At 37.9% G+C, this 17,374-nt stretch overlaps 1 protein-coding gene across 1 annotated transcript; it reads left to right on the top strand.

The window, feature by feature from the left end:
• The first annotated feature begins 9,379 nt into the window (after positions 1–9,379).
• LOC111900907 (uncharacterized) lies at positions 9,380–12,853 on the top strand. The gene is made up of 7 exons (XM_023896778.1): positions 9,380–10,192; positions 10,546–10,710; positions 10,759–10,919; positions 10,989–11,137; positions 11,191–11,445; positions 11,886–12,105; positions 12,463–12,853. Exons 1-7 carry the CDS (start codon positions 9,380–9,382, stop codon positions 12,851–12,853), a joined length of 2,154 nt encoding a protein of 717 aa, XP_023752546.1.
• Positions 12,854–17,374: the final 4,521 nt, after the last annotated feature.

The raw sequence follows: 17,374 nt of genomic DNA, 5'->3' as shown, positions 1-17,374 counted from the left end.
AACGTTGATTATCTTCTGAGCGCTCCAGGTTTGGTACTGGGGTTGAGCAGCCTTCAGATAGAACTCGATCAATTCCCGATCAACCTCTGGATGAGGATGGGGAACCTCAGCAACGTTGGCGAAGGCGTGGAAAATGAACGCCTTTCGGGTTAAGGGCATGTCGAACTGAGACTCGACAGAGTTGTAGCAGTTGAAGGAGATCACCGGTTCGAGCCATAAGATACTCGGAGTATCGATTGCCTCCTTGATCATCCTCTCGAGTGTCCATGCAGGGAAAAGAGTCTTCCTGCTCTCGAGTAGGTCGTGGGCTTCTTTTTGCTTGCGTTCAACTTCTTCAGCTTCTCGCGCCACACGAATGTTATCATCCTTAGTATTGCGACGAATTTTGTGTTTCAGCAAGTCGGCAATAGTTTCCTGATCTTCTTCCTCTTCATCATCTGCAATGTTCTTGCCTTTGTCCTTCACACCCGAACCAGAGGCTTGGCCTGTAGGAGGAGGTTCGGTTGTGTGAGCAGCTTTAGAGGAATGATGGGGTTGAGATCCGGACTCCTTTTCTCCCCCTTGTTTCGGAGTGGACACGAAACTAGGTAGCCCTTCTATTTTGCTGAGCAGATCCTGGGCAGGGGCGAGTTTTTCTGCAAGGGTTCGCCTCACAGAATGGTTCAGTATGGGATCGTGCGCTTCCAGGATGTTGGATATTGCTGAGTGTACATCCGAAACACACGTCCTTATAACCTCCCGTTTGGATCGAAGAGCGTCAAGTTGTTGTTGAGAACTTGAAAGCTGAGCACTCTTGACCTTGAGGCCAGTGGTCTTCCTTGCGAGAGCATCCATCAACGAGTTATCATAGGCGAGATCCTCTTGGAGTTTAGAGAGGCGCTCGTCGATAGAGGTCCGAAGGGCAGAGTTGTCGTCTGTTAAAGTCTGACGAAGGGTGGCGAAGGACTTCAACTTTGTGGAGACGAACGTGGCCAATTGTTGAACAATTGGTTCCAGCGTTGTCTTGGTTGCAGCAACACTCTCCTGTAAAGATTGTAACAGGGCAGAGGCATCGGAGAATAGTTTATTGACTTTTTCGGTCGCTGCCTCACAAGCTTTCGTCGAGGCGTCTATGGCAGCAGTGGCAGAAGCAACGGAATCTTGTTGAGCCCTGGAGAAGGCATCAACAATCTTCTGAAGAGCAGCTTCAGAGAGAGAGAGAGGATTGAGAATTGGAGGATGAAGCAATAAGCATGTCAACCTTCTCATGCAGCTCCTTAAGATGCTTCTTTGTTACTGGAGCTTCCTCGTCATCGTCACTTTGGACCTGAAACGGACTGTAGTAGACCGAATCAAAGGTCATATTTTCCCCTCCAAGGAAAGGGTTATCTCCATCAGAGGCATGACTTGGAGATGGTGGTGGTGGTGAAGATGGGGGTGTTGTGGTATGAGTAGGTTCAGGTTGAGTGTTAGTGGGGGTAGGTTCGGGTGGTTGTTGAGTGTGGGTAGTTTCGGGTGGTGGTTGGGTTTCGGTTGTATGTATAGGTTCGGTTACAGGTGGTGGTTCGGTTGCATCGGTATGAACCCCCGTATCAGATACGTTGGTTGTAACCTTTGCAGTTGTTGTTGTTGTTGTATCGGTGAAAATGGGTGGTGGTATAGGGAAAGAGGTTTTAGGAATTGTGGCAGAGGGGTTTATGGTGGGAATGGAAGTGGGAATTGTTTGAGTGGGAGAGGGAATTGGTGATTATGGATTTCCATGTCAGGGGTAGGTGAACGGGGTGGGGTGTTGCCTCTTGGAGGGGTTTCGCCTCTTTGAGAGCCATCCGAATCCGAACTCTCACCTTCAGATTCACTCGAAGAGGAAGCGATAATGAGCTTCCGCTTCGGCATAGTTTTGCGCCTCTTCTGCTGCGAGGACTATGCAACTTTCGTGGATTTCCTCTTCCTGGGAGAAGGACCTTTAGCCCCTTTGGCCACCTGCTTGCCTTTGTCTGCCTTTTTGCCTCTCGAAACAGGCTTATCGGCATCATGAATGGACTTGAGCATCTACGGCGTGAGATCCCTCGGTCCAGACTGCTTGAACTCCTTGATAGTCCGGATGATTCAGCTGTCAGCGGGGAGATCAGCGTACATGGTCTCCGGAATGGAACCAATAAAAGGGAACTTTGATGCATCTGAGACGATAATCTTCGTGGTATGGAATGTACCGATCGAAGACATCGATGCACCGGCAACAGTGGGGACATCGTACTTATCCATCGCCCACTTAGTGATGAGAGTCCAAAACCTTGCATACGACACCTCAGAATGTCGTGAAGAAGAAGAGAGGCTTTGGATGAGTTGTTGCCAGAGAACCAACCCATAGTCGACGTTGATACCGTTGTAAACGCCGTACATGATCGACAAGAAGAGTTGACTGGAGCCATCTGAACCTGAGCTCCTTTCTGATAAACCCTTGAAAAGGACAGTGAACATACCGTTCCACTGTGGCGGCAAACATGACTTTTTAAACTTCGCGACGGAGGAGAGCGCCTCCGTGTACCCCATATTGTAGAACATACTTTAGAGATGCCCAATCGGAATCGTCTCCGGATTAACCCTTGAAGGGTCAGCTGCAAACCCTAGCAATGCGCCAAATCGTTGCTTAGAAATCGAGGCTTTGTGATCAGAAACCTCGAAGAAGATTCTATCGACTGCTTTATCATAATGTGCAGTCGTATAGATCTGCGATAAGAGCTCCATGGGCACAGATTCCACCCTAGGAAGTGCAGGAGCTATGGGCGAATACTTCAGGCACTCGATGATCGGGAACATGTAGGAGTCGTATGCCTGAGGGGTTAAATCAATCACCAAACACTGTTGAGGGCGAATGGGAAGGATGTGAGAGGTAGCATGGACGGACGATGAATCTGCCATTGTTGAAGTTGGGAAGAAGATGATGAACAGTAAGGGTTTCAGGGAATTTTTGCTCTCTTGGGAATTCGGATGCAGTAAAGAGGTAAATGGGAGAGGAGACCGCCTTTTATAGTGGGTGTAAGGAGAGAGAAAAATCTGCACAAATCTTCTATCGAAATACCAAGGGTTTTCCGGAATGACTGATGCGTGACAGTTAAGGTATGCGATGATCACGCATGAGAGAGAGTGTCAGATTCCCTGGAACACGCCTCCCATCAAGCGCCGTTTCTGAGAAACCATTTCAAATCCACACGCGCTTTTCTGTGCTTTTTAGAGAGGAACCCCTTCAAATTCATACACGCGTCTGCGACGTCATGTGGAGATTGGACGTTTCAAATTCGCATGCGTTCCTTTTTTACCGCCGTTTGAAAGCAAATTAATTAAACTCCCACCTGAGTCAGCAACCCTTCATCTTATCCCTGTAACGGCATCTTTCGAATAATACTCCCATGTGGATTATTTTTGACCACATCTTTATAATTAATCACCAATTCAGTAAAAGAGCCTGTAATTATTAGTACCAGAATTTTGGAAAAATCAAAGATTTTCGTGCTAAGAGTGTAAAAAGAAAAGAAATAAAGCAAATCTTTTTAGGAATAAATGTAATGTCAATAAAGACACGAAATAAATGATCCCGGGCACGAATCTCTTCCTTCAAAGTCAAGAGAGACCTTAAAGTGTTAGTATGGTTTCCCGTTGAATAACGATCAAACACTTATTAATAAGTGTTGAAAGGCTTCTTTTAAGTAGGCATTTTTGGGTGGCTTTAGCTTTGATTCAACAGTTCTAATCTTGAAATAAGATAGAAAGTGAACAAAGTACTTGTGAGACCAGTGTAGTCTGTTGAACAAGTAGGTAGGAATTAATTTTATTGTGGCTTGGAAAATATAAAATCTCAACAAAAAATTAAAAACTGGATCCCAAGGGAAGAAATGTTATGGTGTTTAACAATTTCATAGGAATCACACAAAATAAAAATTTGAGATTTCATGAAGATACATCCGTCAATTCTTTGGTGAAAACTTGAGCAAATTAATTGTTCACCGTCAATTCAGATTTGGTATTGAATTTTGGGTTTCACTCAGCTCGTAGTGGCACGAAACTAAGATCATAAACACAGTGTTTGAATAACCATAAACCTCAGTGGTAATTTCTGAGAGTCTCAAGGGTTACGTTGGTGAAACGAATTTGATGGAGAAATGTAATTGAGATGGTGTAAGAAATCAAAGTACCTCTGCTGCGAAAATAAGGACCAAGCAGAAAACTCTTATCTCATGTGAGAAGAGAGTGAGGTAGCTCACGATTAGAATAAATGTGGTAGCCTAATTGGGAAGACAAGGTTTGTGTATACCAAGTCATTAAGGCTATTATTCAAAATCTTATGAGGCTTGGGACACATACAGCAGCATGCTTCTAGGGACACTTAACTAATCCAACAATGATATCCCCATAAACGAACGAACACACAAATAAAATGAAAGACAAGAAGCAATTAATTTTTTTTTTTGGAGTTTTAGATATATATATATATATATATATATATATATATATATATATATATATATATATATATATATATATATATATATAAAATAAGAAAGTAAAAAAAAACTAAGAAAGAAAATAAAAAGAGTAAAAAAACTTTGGTAAAGAAAAGAAAAACATTGGAAAATTTTGGAACCGAACCCGAGCGTTCGATTGGTTTCGGTTTTGAAAAATCTTGAAAAACCGAACCCGAGCGTTCGGTTGGTTTTGGTTTTGAAAAATTTTGAAAAACCGAACCCGAACGTTCGGTTGGTTTTGGTCTTGAAAAATTTTGAAAAACCGAACCCGAACCTTCCGTTGGTTTCGGTTTTGAAAAATTTTGAAAAACCGAACCCGAGCGTTCGGTTGGTTTCGGTTTTGAAAATTTTTGAAAAACCGAACCCGAGCGTTCGGTTGGTGTCGGTTTTGAAACATTTTGAAAAACCGAACCCGAACCTTCGGTAGGTTTCGGTTTTGAAAAATTTTGAAGAACCGAACCCGAACCTTCGGTAGGTTTCGGTTTTGAAAAATTTTGGAAAACCAAGGAATTTAGACTTTCAAAAAGGAAATACTTTTGACAATAAGATAAACAACTTTATACATGAAGTTTTAAACCAGAAAAACTACCTTTGAAATGATGAGCGAGTGCAGATGATTCAAATGAACCCGAACGTTCGATTTATTTCGCTTTTGACGTTTGAGTTTAAGAGGTAGTTTGTGGTACTGATTCTGATTCCATCATACCTAGCCCTTGTAAAATTCTGTTGAATGGCGCTTCAGGAAGAGATTTGGTAAAGACATCAGCCAGTTGATCAGTGGTTCTAACAAAGTGTACTTCAACATTTCCATCTTCCACCATTTGAAAGAGACCTGTATTCCATTAGCTTTTCTTTCCTCCCAGTCATGTGACACGAGCAGCCACTATCAATGCAGCATTCTTCGTCAAACTGTTCATCACTGATAACCTGCAAAAATAAAGCAGATTTAGGAACCCAAAGTTTCTTGGGTCCTCGTGAGCCTTTCACAGGTACAGGAATAGTAAGAGAGATGTCAACTAAATATGTTCGTTTTATTAGTGCTGTTTCATCTTTCTTTTTGATGGTAAAAACTTTAATTTTATTAGGATTTGGTGCTTTCGGTTTTGACTCTGGTTCAACCACTGAAACTTTCTGTTTTCCTTTTTGTTCAGCTGATGATTGAGATTTTTAAGAAGGAACAGAATGGAGTTTGGAACGAGGTGAAGAAGAATTGGAAGAATTAGAAGAATTAGATGAATTAGATGAGTGAGAATGAGAGGGCCTAGATTGAGATGACTTCTTGGCTGGAGACTCTAGGTGACCCTTTTGCTTTTGATCATTGGTGGGACCGACCTTAGAGTTTTGATCTCTTTTGATTTCAGAACTGAACCTTTGCTTTCGGTTGGTTTTGTTCTCTGAACCGAACTTCTGCTTTTGGTTGGAGTCATTCTCAGAACCGAACCTTTGCTTTCGGTTGGTATTATTTTCTGAACCGAACCTTTGATTTCGGTTGATGTTTTTCTCCGAACCGAACCTCTGCTTTTGGTTGGTGTATCTCTCTTGCGATTCAACAGGATTTTTCTCAGATTTTAGGTTCTTGTCTTGATGTGAGAAATAAGCATTCTGGGATTGCTAGAACTGTTTTCTTTCAGAGAGATTCTTCCTGTATCTCTGATTCCTTTGACGTTTTTGATTTCTCATCAGCTTCGGTTGATGATGGATGTTAGCTTTCGGTTTCGGTTTTTCCTTGGCTGGTTCACTCTGAACTGATGAGGTTTCACTTGAAGATGTGACTTCTTTTGTCGGGCTTCCTTTTTCTTGAGGAATGTCTTTCGTACCGCCAGTACTTGGCACATCAAAGTTATCAGGCTTATTCAAGGGTTCTGGCACGTATCTGCCTTTTCTTTTCCATGAGGTCCTTTCAGACAAACCTATTGTTTCATCAGCATTATCGATTGGAGCTGACCTAAAGAACTCATCGCAGCCATCAGCATTATCTTCGTTTACAATAGATGTGAGTTCAGCAGTCTGATGTTCGGTTACGCCTGTGACCTTGTATACCTGATTTGGAGTAGTTCTAACTTTTTGATATACTACGGCCTTCTCTGCAAGAATCGGGGACTTTTGTTGGGACATTCGAGCGAACTCCACTGAATTTTCTGAAATTAGATTCTTGTGGTTTTCAGGTTCGCTTTTTACAAATTCTGAACAGTCAACCGTGTCCTCTATAGAAATTTCACTCGTATTGTCGTCCTCATTAAGCTCAGATGCATTTTCAACATCAATTTTATTTTCTGAGCTCAAATTGGAGTGTAAAGAGTCAAATTTTTGTATGGTTTCGGTTCTCAGTTTCAGTTTATCATTTTCATCCAAAAGGTTTTTAAGCATGTCCTTATGGTCCTTGGATTTAATGAAAGATTCTATTTTGTCCAGTCCATACATATAGGTCGGATTAACGTCCTCAGATGATATCACACTCTCACAATTATACGCTTCAGCATCAATTTCATCCTCCTTAAACTCAAGGAAGGGTAAAATCATGCGATGAATCTTTTGTCCTATTTCACAATCCAAATGAAGCTGAGTAATATTAGTGTAAAGACGTTTAGCAATCAAACAAAAAACATTTCGCTGTTTTAAAAGCTTTAAATTGTCTCTTTGCAAATAAATGTTTTCATCTTTTGTTTTGATTAACTCCGATTCCTTCAGTTCGATCCACATTCGCCGTTCCTCACTTTTCGAAGACACCCTGCTTAATTGGTCAGTTAGGTTAGAATTGGTGACTCGAGTTTGAGTTAAACTACTATCTAGATGAGAGATTCTTGAATTAACATTTTTTAGTTCTTTTTCATATGAGCTTTGTGGGACTTTAAATGAGACAAAGATGGATTGTACCTTCTTGATCAGTTCATCGAGCTCATTGAACTGCACGCTAAGCGGTTTGGCTGTAAAGCACAAGTTTTGTTGCTCCTTCGGTTCATTATCCCCACCATCAGTGTTGTATCCCCTCATCTGAGATACGTCGGATACCATCAAGCATCTTCCTCCACTGCTTTCTTCTTTCGCTACACAAGCCTTTCCATGAGAAGGCTTCCTCACTTCATCATCTTCAGAGTCGGTTGACCAAACCTCCACGCCACCGAACTCGTCATCAACCACCGAACCCTGCACAATTAGAGCATTCATAGAAGGGTTAGCGGTAGATTTCTTCTTCCTAATTTCATCAAGCTTTTTCTGCAGCAAAGCTTCTTCATCCTTTTCCTCATCCTTTTCAGCCATCTTTTTGAGGACACAATCCTTTGCATAGTGGTTCTTTCCCTCACAATAATAGCAGCTTACTCCAGAATCACCCTCAACCTTCGGTTCCTTCTTTGACTCTTCAGCCTTCGGTTCGTCTTTAACTTTCTCTGAGCTATAACTCCCCTGCCAGTTTCTGTTCTTGTTAGTGGGGAATCTCTTCTTGATGAACCTCTTGGGGTTAGACACCATCATAGCATAATCCTCAGACGTGAGGTCATAATCCTCCAAATTGAGGTCTTCGTCCTCCACCACAGCTTTACTTTTGGATAAGAGAGCCAACGAACCTTGGCTTGAAACCACATTCTTCTCCTGCAACACGATCTTCTCCTGAGATTTCAAGATGCCCACCAGTTTCGCCAAAGAATATGATTTAAATTGCTCATGGGCTTTAACTGTGGACACAACTGCTCTCCACTCTGATCTGAGACCATTTAAGAACGTAACCTTCTGCACAATAACCTTCCTTTTGATGTCATGTTTGATCATCTTGCTAAGAAGATGATTGAAGCGATCAAACGTTTGGGTCACAGTTTCTTCGGCTCCTTGCCTGAATTCACCAAACTCAGACAAGAGTAAGGTTTGAATGGAGTGTTCAAGATCCTCTTCTGTAGAGTACAATTCACGTAGCCTGTCCCAAATCTCCTTTGCCGTCGTGCATGAACTCACCAGCCTAAAAGTGTCGGACTGAAGGGCGAATCTGATCAATCTTAACACCTTGATATTGCACTGAAATTTATCTTTTTCATCTTGCGCAATATCTTTAACATCTTTCAGAAGATCATTGTACTCCTTTTGAGTTTTAATAATCCTTGAAGTTGCAGAATGAGAAAACGGTCCAGAAACAATTGCTTCCCAGATGAGGTATCCATTATCCTCAGATCCTATAACATAATCTTCAAAGTGATGCGCCCAGACTTCATAATCATGGGTGTACAGGATGGGAATCTTCGTGGTTGATCCAATGCTGTTCGAAATATTGATGGGATTCGATTGCGACTCGTCCATAATGATCGAATAACCTGTTCAAAGATCAGACTTGTAATAAATCAAATTAGGGCAAAACAATAAATATCGAGATACGTCAATAATGAGATGACGGCTCAATAAATATCAATAATTGCGGAAAACCCTAATCGAAACCTTTTTCACAGAAAAGAAGTGTATCCATTACACAGCCTCCTGCTCTGATACCAATTGATAAGTTTAAATCTAAACTTGAAGATCGATTAGATCTATAAAACAGGTAAAGAAATAAATAAGTAAACAGCAAGAACACTCGAATGAATCAAACGTGTCGAATGATTATAAAACAATCCTCAGAAGAGCTCGATAAAGAACTTCTACTGTAGAGGATTAAAGGGTTTACAAGAACGATGAAAGAAATCTGTAATGCTATCGTAATGCTATCGATCGATCTATCAAACGTTAACCTAATATGCATGCAAGCACATTATTATATACTAATCCCTACAACTCACGGTTGGACAGGCCCAAACCGGAGTACAAAATATTGGATTATTAACGGAGCCCAATGACGCAATACAAATAAATCAGCTACGCTACCCAACAAATGCAACCGATATCGAATCACCAGATCAATCATGGAGTTCAATCTTATCTTTGTTATGGGTTTGAGAAAGGAGTGGCGAAATGTAAGCATGATGGTCAAAAATCAACAGAGCTTTGATACGTCAACTTTGAATGACGTGTACAATCAGTTAAAATCACACGTAAATGAAGTGAACGAAATTGCTGAAGAAACGAGGGCGAGTTTGGGAGGACCACTAGCTTTGGTTTCAAAAATGACTGAGAAAGAAATTCATGAGAAGAGTGATTCTGATGGAGAAGAGGGATTCATCATGAATTCTGATGATGAAGCGATAGCATTTTATTCAAACAATCATATCAAAAAGTTCTTCAAAAAGCCATTCAATTCGAAGATCAAGTCAACTAAGATAAAAGGAAGTTTTGTGAATAAAACTGCAAGTGATGAGAAGAAGAAGGAAGAGAAGAATGATGCGAAGCTTGTTGAGGGAAAGATTGAGAAGAAGTTGAAGGGAGATGCTGGAGTAGACTATCACTACTGTAATGGGGCCAATCATTTAGCCAATGATTGCATGTTGAGTAAGAAAGATGAGAAGAAGAATAAGGTAAAAGATGAAGCTTATTATGCTGAAAGACTAGAGGAAGTTCCTGCGAAGGCAAAAAAGTTGTCACTGGTTGCCATGGGAGAACAAGAAGATGATGGAACTTATCAAGTCTGGTCATCTGGATCAGATGATGAGGAGATGCGAAATCCAACACATGGAGCAATGTTTGCAAAGATGGAGGAGGAATATGATGAGGAAGCATACAAAGTAAAAGGAAGATGCTTCGTGTCAAAGGCTGCAGACAAATATCCAATGACAACCAAGGTACGTAATATTCTTGAATCTTTTAATATTCCAGTACATGCTTATAATTCTGAATTGGTATCTTTTGATGAAACTATTACTTATTTTGATTCAATTGTGGTGTCTGCTAGCAATGAGGCTAAGAAGCTTTCTATTCAGTTGTTAGAGACAGAGAAGAAGTTAGATTTGAAAAACACAAAAGTAGATTGTTTAGAACTTCAGATTACGAACATTATGGCTGATAGGGATAATTTGTCAAGTGAAATAAAATTGTTGTTAGCACAAAGAAACATTTACTATAATTCAGCTAAGAGATTGTATGGGAAATTAACAGAGTTACATCATTCTTGTGAAATAAGTAAAGAACAACATAGAAAGTTATTGCCTTTTTTAGCTTACGAAAAAGAGCTAAGGTAGATAATATTTCGTATGATTGTGAGAAAGAAATAGCTGAATTTGACAAAGTTCCTGATGATAGATATAGATATGGAATAGTCAAAGTAGATGAATGTCTTGATGCTACTGAATTAGTTGAAATTGTAAATGATACTTTGACTAACTCTGAACAAATTCACATTTTGAAAAAGACTGAAACTTCAACATCTGATGGTCAATCTAATTTTGCTGATATTGAAGATAATTCTGACAATATCAGTGAAATTAATGATCTTGAGGATGTTGATTGTTCTCAGTTGTCTATTATTAATGTTGCATCTTCATCTAAAGGGAAAGAAAAAGTTAATGATTTGTTGGTTAAGAATGATAATAATTAACCCTTAACTTCGAAAGTTTGTGATTTGGACTTCATAGAAATCAGAGACAGTCAAACAGATGATTGTGATGATGAAAAAGATGAGAAACTTTCGAAGGAAAAGGTATTTTCAAAGGATGAAGAAATTCCTCGAATTGTAGTTGACCAGGTGTATGGTTATACACAAAAGTATGAAAAAGTGTTGAAAGAACAAGGTTCTCATTACCTTGAAACAAATAATGTGTGTATCCAATTTTTAAGTGTACAGATGATGTTGTGTTTCCAAACCAAGTGTTCATAACAACTGGAAATGTTGAAAATGTCAAACCAGAATTCAAGAAATTGGTGGAACAAGACAATTTGAAAACATCAGATGAAGCGTTCTTCGCAAATCAAAGCACAATTGAAAATAACCTAACGAATAATTCATATGTTTATCAAAGACAAAAATCTCAGAGAAAATGGGTTGAAAAATCTAAACTTGAGAAAGAAGTCACCAAACCAATTTTTGAGGAAACGAAAAGTGGGGCCAAATTAAATTCAAAAGAATTCAATGAACAAATTGAAAGATTTTCAAAAGAAAATAATGTTTCAAAAACACAAGCAAGAAAGAAAATATTTTTGCAAACAATCGAGTCTCGAAAAACGTCAACTGAATTGTTGAAACTAGTTAAGTCTGTGAATTCAGAAAATTATTCAGACAAAAAGAAAAATCCTGTTTATCCAAGTAAAAATGTGTCTGAATCAAAATCACCAAAATATATTTTCAAAGTGAAATATTCATCTTTTTCAAAAGGAGAACAAGTTTATCGTCCAAAAACTCATTCTAAGTTTGAAGTGAATACAACACCAAAGTTTTCGAAAGTGTCAAAACCTAACATTTCAAGAAAAATTTCAGATAATTCATTAAATTCTAATTCATCAACGTTTTTTTTTCTCAACGACAACATTTTAAATCAACAGTTGATACTTCCTATGCTGAATCATTTGTTTCAAAACCAAAAATTGATTTTGTTCCTCTAAAGCCAAATTTTCCTAATCATACGAAGAAACAAACATTGAAAGCTTTGCATGAAAAAGGGATAACTTCACGAAAGAATATTGATCACTGGCTCAAAGGAATAGGAAAAATTTACCAACCAAGTAAATATTCGAAAGATCAAATCAACGAAGCTTATGAGAAGTATGTAAATACTTCTTCAAATGGCAGTTCATCATCAAAGGATTCGAATATCTTGGTAAAAGCATGGAAACCTGTCATAAAAACGAAGACCGAACAATCACAAACTCAAAATACAAAGGGTGATGTCAGTATACATACGAAACAAACAAAACCTTATGTTCCAATCCTTACAAATGAAGATGTGGACATTATTATTAGTCTCAAAACTAAAGTTTGTGATTTAGTGAAAAGTTATTCTTTCAAATCTTTGTTGCAATCTAATTTCCAAGGACCCAAAAAGCCTTGGGTACCTAAATTCTTTCAATGATCGCAGGTACTTTATGACGAGCAATATGATACTAAATGGTAAATTGATAGTGGTTGCTCTTGTCACATGACTGGGAAGAAGGAGAATCTTAGAGACTTTCGAAGCTTGAAAAATGCTGGAGTTGTTAAGTTTGGAAATAATCAAAAGTGTCAAGTCAAAGGTTATGGGAAAATAACAAATGGTCAATTCACAGTGAATCGAGTTGCTTATGTCGAAGGTTTACAACACAACTTGATAAGTGTATCAAAACTTGTGGTAGGCACTAAAAATCAAGTACTTTTTAACGAAGAAGGAAGCATTATTTCAAATGTTTACGCAAAAGAAGTTTTGCTTAAATCCAAATGGAAGGGTGACATGTTTACTTTGGACATCAATCCAATTGTGGGTAAACTTGCTGTATGTCTTCTTTCAAAAGCTACATCAGATCTTAGCTGGCTATGACATCGAAGACTTTGACATCTCAACTTTAGAAATATCAACAAACTTGTTGTGCAAGATTTGGTAAGAGGTTTACCTATACTTAAATTTGATAATGATTCTTTATGTGCAGCTTGTGAAGTTGGCAAGCAACATAAACAAGGTCATCCAATCACAATTGATTCAAAGATTGTCGAACCACTAGAGATTTTACATATTGATTTATGTGGTCCTTCGACAATTTCAACTCTCAACAACAAACGGTATATCTTAGTTATTGTTGATGATTTTTCCAGATTCACATGGGTTTATTTTCTCAGATTAAAATCCGAAGTGGTACAAATCATGATTGATTTTATCAAGAAAATGGAAATAACCTTGAAAAAGCTTGTTCGCAAAATCAAGAGTGATCATGGAACTGAGTTTAAGAACGATGTTCTTGATTCATTTTTAGTGGAAAAAGGCATTTCTCATAATTTCTCTTCTCCATACACTCCACAGCAGAATGGTGTTGTTGAACGAAGAAATCGATCTTTATGCGAAGATGCAAGGACTATGTTGGCATATGCGAACTTACCACAATATCTTTGGGCTGAGGCTGTATCCACTGCGTGTTTTAATTAGAACGGATCTTTCATTCATCGGCGTTTTAATATTACACCTTACGAAATACTAAATAATCGGAAACCTAATGTGAAATTCTTTCATGTCATCGGATGCAGGTGCTTTATTATGAATCTCCAGGATAACCTTTCGAAGTTTCAAGCTAAAGCTAATGAAGGGATTTTCCTGGGGTATTTGCATAATTCAGTGGCATATTGTGTATTGAACAAGCGTACACAAAAAGTGGAAGAAACTTTTAATCTTACATTTGATGATTATTATATCAAACAATCTACACAACAATTTCAAAATCTTCCAATTTTGAAAGAAAATCAAGATGAATCTGAACCAGTGCAAATGTTGGATATTGATTATGATTTGATATTTGGAATTTCATATCATGTTGGAACGCTGAAGAAAAAGCTTCCGATAATCATATCCCTGAACTTTCGAAGCTAACTGATTGTTCAACATCATCTCCTCAAGAGATAGGCGAAAGTATGAAAAATGATCCAATGGAGGGGGAGTATTTGGATTCGAACACTCCAATGGAGGGGGAGCATTTGGATTCGAACACTCTGATGGAGGTCGAGCATTCTTTTGAAGGGGAGAATGAGAGAGAAAATGCTGATGTTGAGGGGGAGAGATTAAATTCTAATGTTGAGGAGGAGGAGATATTACAAAATAATGAAAATTATCATGATGTTAATGATGTTTCTTCAATTGCAGGTTCAGATAATGATGAATTGTACGAAGACACACCTTTGGACTTCGATCCTGCTTATCCACCAATGGACAAATGGACAAAAGATCATCCGAAGGAGCAAATAATTGGTAATCCACAAGAGGGAGTTTTAACAAGGGCTCAAATTCGTGCAAAGAATGAGGTATTAAATACTCATCAAGAGTTTTGCATGTTCAATGTTTTTATCTATAAAATTGAACCAAATATAGTAAAGATTGCAATGGAACACTTAGATTGGGTTGTTGCAATGTAATCTGAATTGTCTGAAGTTGAAAGAAATAAGGTTTGGAGATTAATTCCTAAGCCAAATGATGTTTCGATTGTTGGGTTACAATGGATTTTCAAAAATAAAACTGACAAAGATGGAAATATCACTCGAAACAAAGCCAGACTTGTTGTTAAGGGATGCCCTCAACAAGAAAGAATTGATTACGAAGAAACTTTTTCCCCTGTCGCAAGACTCGAGGCGATTCGTATATTTTTGGCTTATGCAGCTCACAAAGACTTTGATGTTTATCAAATTGATGTGAAGTGTGCATTTCTGAATGGAGAACTCGAAGAAACTGTCTATGCAGAACAACCTCCAGGTTTTGTTAACGAAGAACATCCTGATTATGTTTATATCTTAGATAAGACAGTTTATGGTTTGAAACAAGCACCACGAGCCTGGTGTGCAACTCTTACTTCATTTTTAAAGAAATCTAAATTTAAACAAGGATCAGTTGACCCCATATTATTTCGTAAGAAAATTGGGAATCATCTTATGCTTGTTCAAATTTATGTTGATGATATTATCTTTGGCTCAACTGACCCAGCTTTGTCTAAAGAGTTCGAAGACTTGATGAAAAGTAAGTTTGGAATGAGCATAATGGGAAGAATTAATAATTGTCTTGGTTTAAACATTCGTCAAAGGAAAGAAGGAATCTTCATTAATCAAGAAAAATATATGAAGAATTTGCTAGAGAAGTTTGGATTAACGAATAGCACAAAGTTACAAGTTCCAATGACAATTGGCATCAAACTAACTCCTTCGTTAGATAAACCTACAGTTGCTCTTACTTTATACAGAAGCATGATTGGATCTTTACTATATTTAACTGCTAGTAGACCTGATATCATGTTTTATGTTTGTAATTGTGCTAGGTATCAATCAAATCCACGAGAACCACATCTCACTGCTGTAAAGAATATCTTTTGTTATCTAAAAGGAACTCTTCCGCTAGGATTGTGGTATCCTTCGAATACAGGGTTCTTTGTTAAAGCATATTCGGATGCAGATTTGGGAGGTTGCAACCTTGATAGGAAAAGCACAAGTGGAGGATGTCAATTGCTCGATGGTAAGTTGGTGAGCTGGCAATCAAAAAAGCAGACATGTGTTTCAATCTCAACGGCTAAAGCTGAATATGTTGCTATTGCTGCATGCACTTCATAGATAATATGGATTCAAAGTCAATTACGTGATTATGAAATTAACATGAAAAAGATTCCTTTATATTGTGATTCACAAAGTGCAATAAGAATTTGTCATAATCCTCTACAGCATTTAAAGACTAAACATATAGCTCTTCGTTATCACTTCATCAAAGATCATGTGGAGGAAGGAAATATTGAAGTACAATTTGTGAAAACAACTGATCAGTTGGCTGATATTTTCACAAAAGCTTTGGATGAAAAATCGTTTCTACGAATTTTGGAAGGACTGAGAATGATTGATGGAAATTCAATTCCATGCGAAAAAGACAAACAGTGATTACAAGAAAAAGACAAAGAAAAATCATTTAGTATTCAGAGGTTACTGTTCACAGTCAACTCTTCGAATGCTTCGAATTCGTATGATTGGTATTTTTATTAGCTTGGTAAAACTTCGATTATTTGGAACGAGTACTTTTATTTGTTTTGTTCTTTATTTTTTTTAAATTAAAAACCTCAAAAAGATTTTCGTATTATTTTGTTCATAATTTTTGAAAAATCAAAAACAACAAAAAGATTTTGTTTCTTCTTTCTTTTTAAGTACTGTGTTGCAGATATTCATGAAAATACAAAGAGGATAAGGCTTACAGTTCTAGGGTGAGGTACATTTATCTTTCTATTATTTGAATTTCAAAATTTTTTACTAGTTAAGATGTCCTTAGAAGCATGTTGCTGCATGTTGTCCGAAGCCTCGAAATGACTTAATGTTTGAAAGCCTTCATGAAATTTTCATACGAAGATTTCTTCCCAATTAGGCTTACATTCGCATTAGTCCAATGAGCTACCTTACTCTTCTCACATGAGTTAAGAGTTTACTGTTTGGTCCAAAATAACAGAGGTACATGTTTCTTCGTATACCAATCTTTTTCATCTCAAAATTATTACACCATCACACACGAAGACATATGTCCAAGAGGTTTCTGATCAAACCAATCTAAACTTAGATATATCAAAAATCTGTGTTTTATGATCAGACATGATGAGACCGTGATGGTAGTGAAACCCAATTCAATTACACTTTAAGGAATTGACGGGGAACTTAGTTCCAGATTTTAACGAAACATTTGTTTCTGTACCTTCGTTGAAACTCCAAATCATATTCATTTCTTATGCGTGATCTTGATCGAACATTCGAAACCCATGATGTTTGTTACCCAACAGGATCCAGTATATAATTTTTTTTCTTGAATATGAGTTAAGTGTGAGTTTTATCTGAAATTCCATGATACTTAAAAGTTGTTCAAAGCAAACTTGTCACTGACTACACTGGTCAAACAAGTAATTTCTGTTACAATTACTCACCTTATGTTTAGGTTGATATGTAACAAAATTCATTAAACCAGCTCAAAAGCCTTTTAAAAGAAGACCTTCGATACTTATTTACAAGTATTCGATTGTAATTCACGGGAAAATACACAAGCTGTTGATTATCTTTCTTGATAATTAACGAAGCAATCTTTTCCCGGGGTTTTAACTGCCTTCGTGTCAAATTAAAATTTTGACATCACTGAATATCCAAAAAAAAATTAATTGCTTCTTATCTTTATCCTTTCACACTTGACACACACGAAATCCTTGTGGTTCTGAGTAATACCAACTCAGGCTGATGATTTCAAGAATATGGCAAATGACTTTACTTTTAAACCATAAAGTAAAAGAGCCTTACCTCCATCTGAAGGGTTCCGACGGTTACTATTCTATTGGGGCAAACAATCTAGGCTATTTGA

Source organism: Lactuca sativa, chromosome 2 (genome assembly GCF_002870075.4).
Source record: "Lactuca sativa cultivar Salinas chromosome 2, Lsat_Salinas_v11, whole genome shotgun sequence".
In the NCBI taxonomy this organism is placed as follows: Eukaryota; Viridiplantae; Streptophyta; class Magnoliopsida; order Asterales; family Asteraceae; genus Lactuca; species Lactuca sativa.
This window is presented reverse-complemented; position numbering and strand designations above follow the sequence as displayed.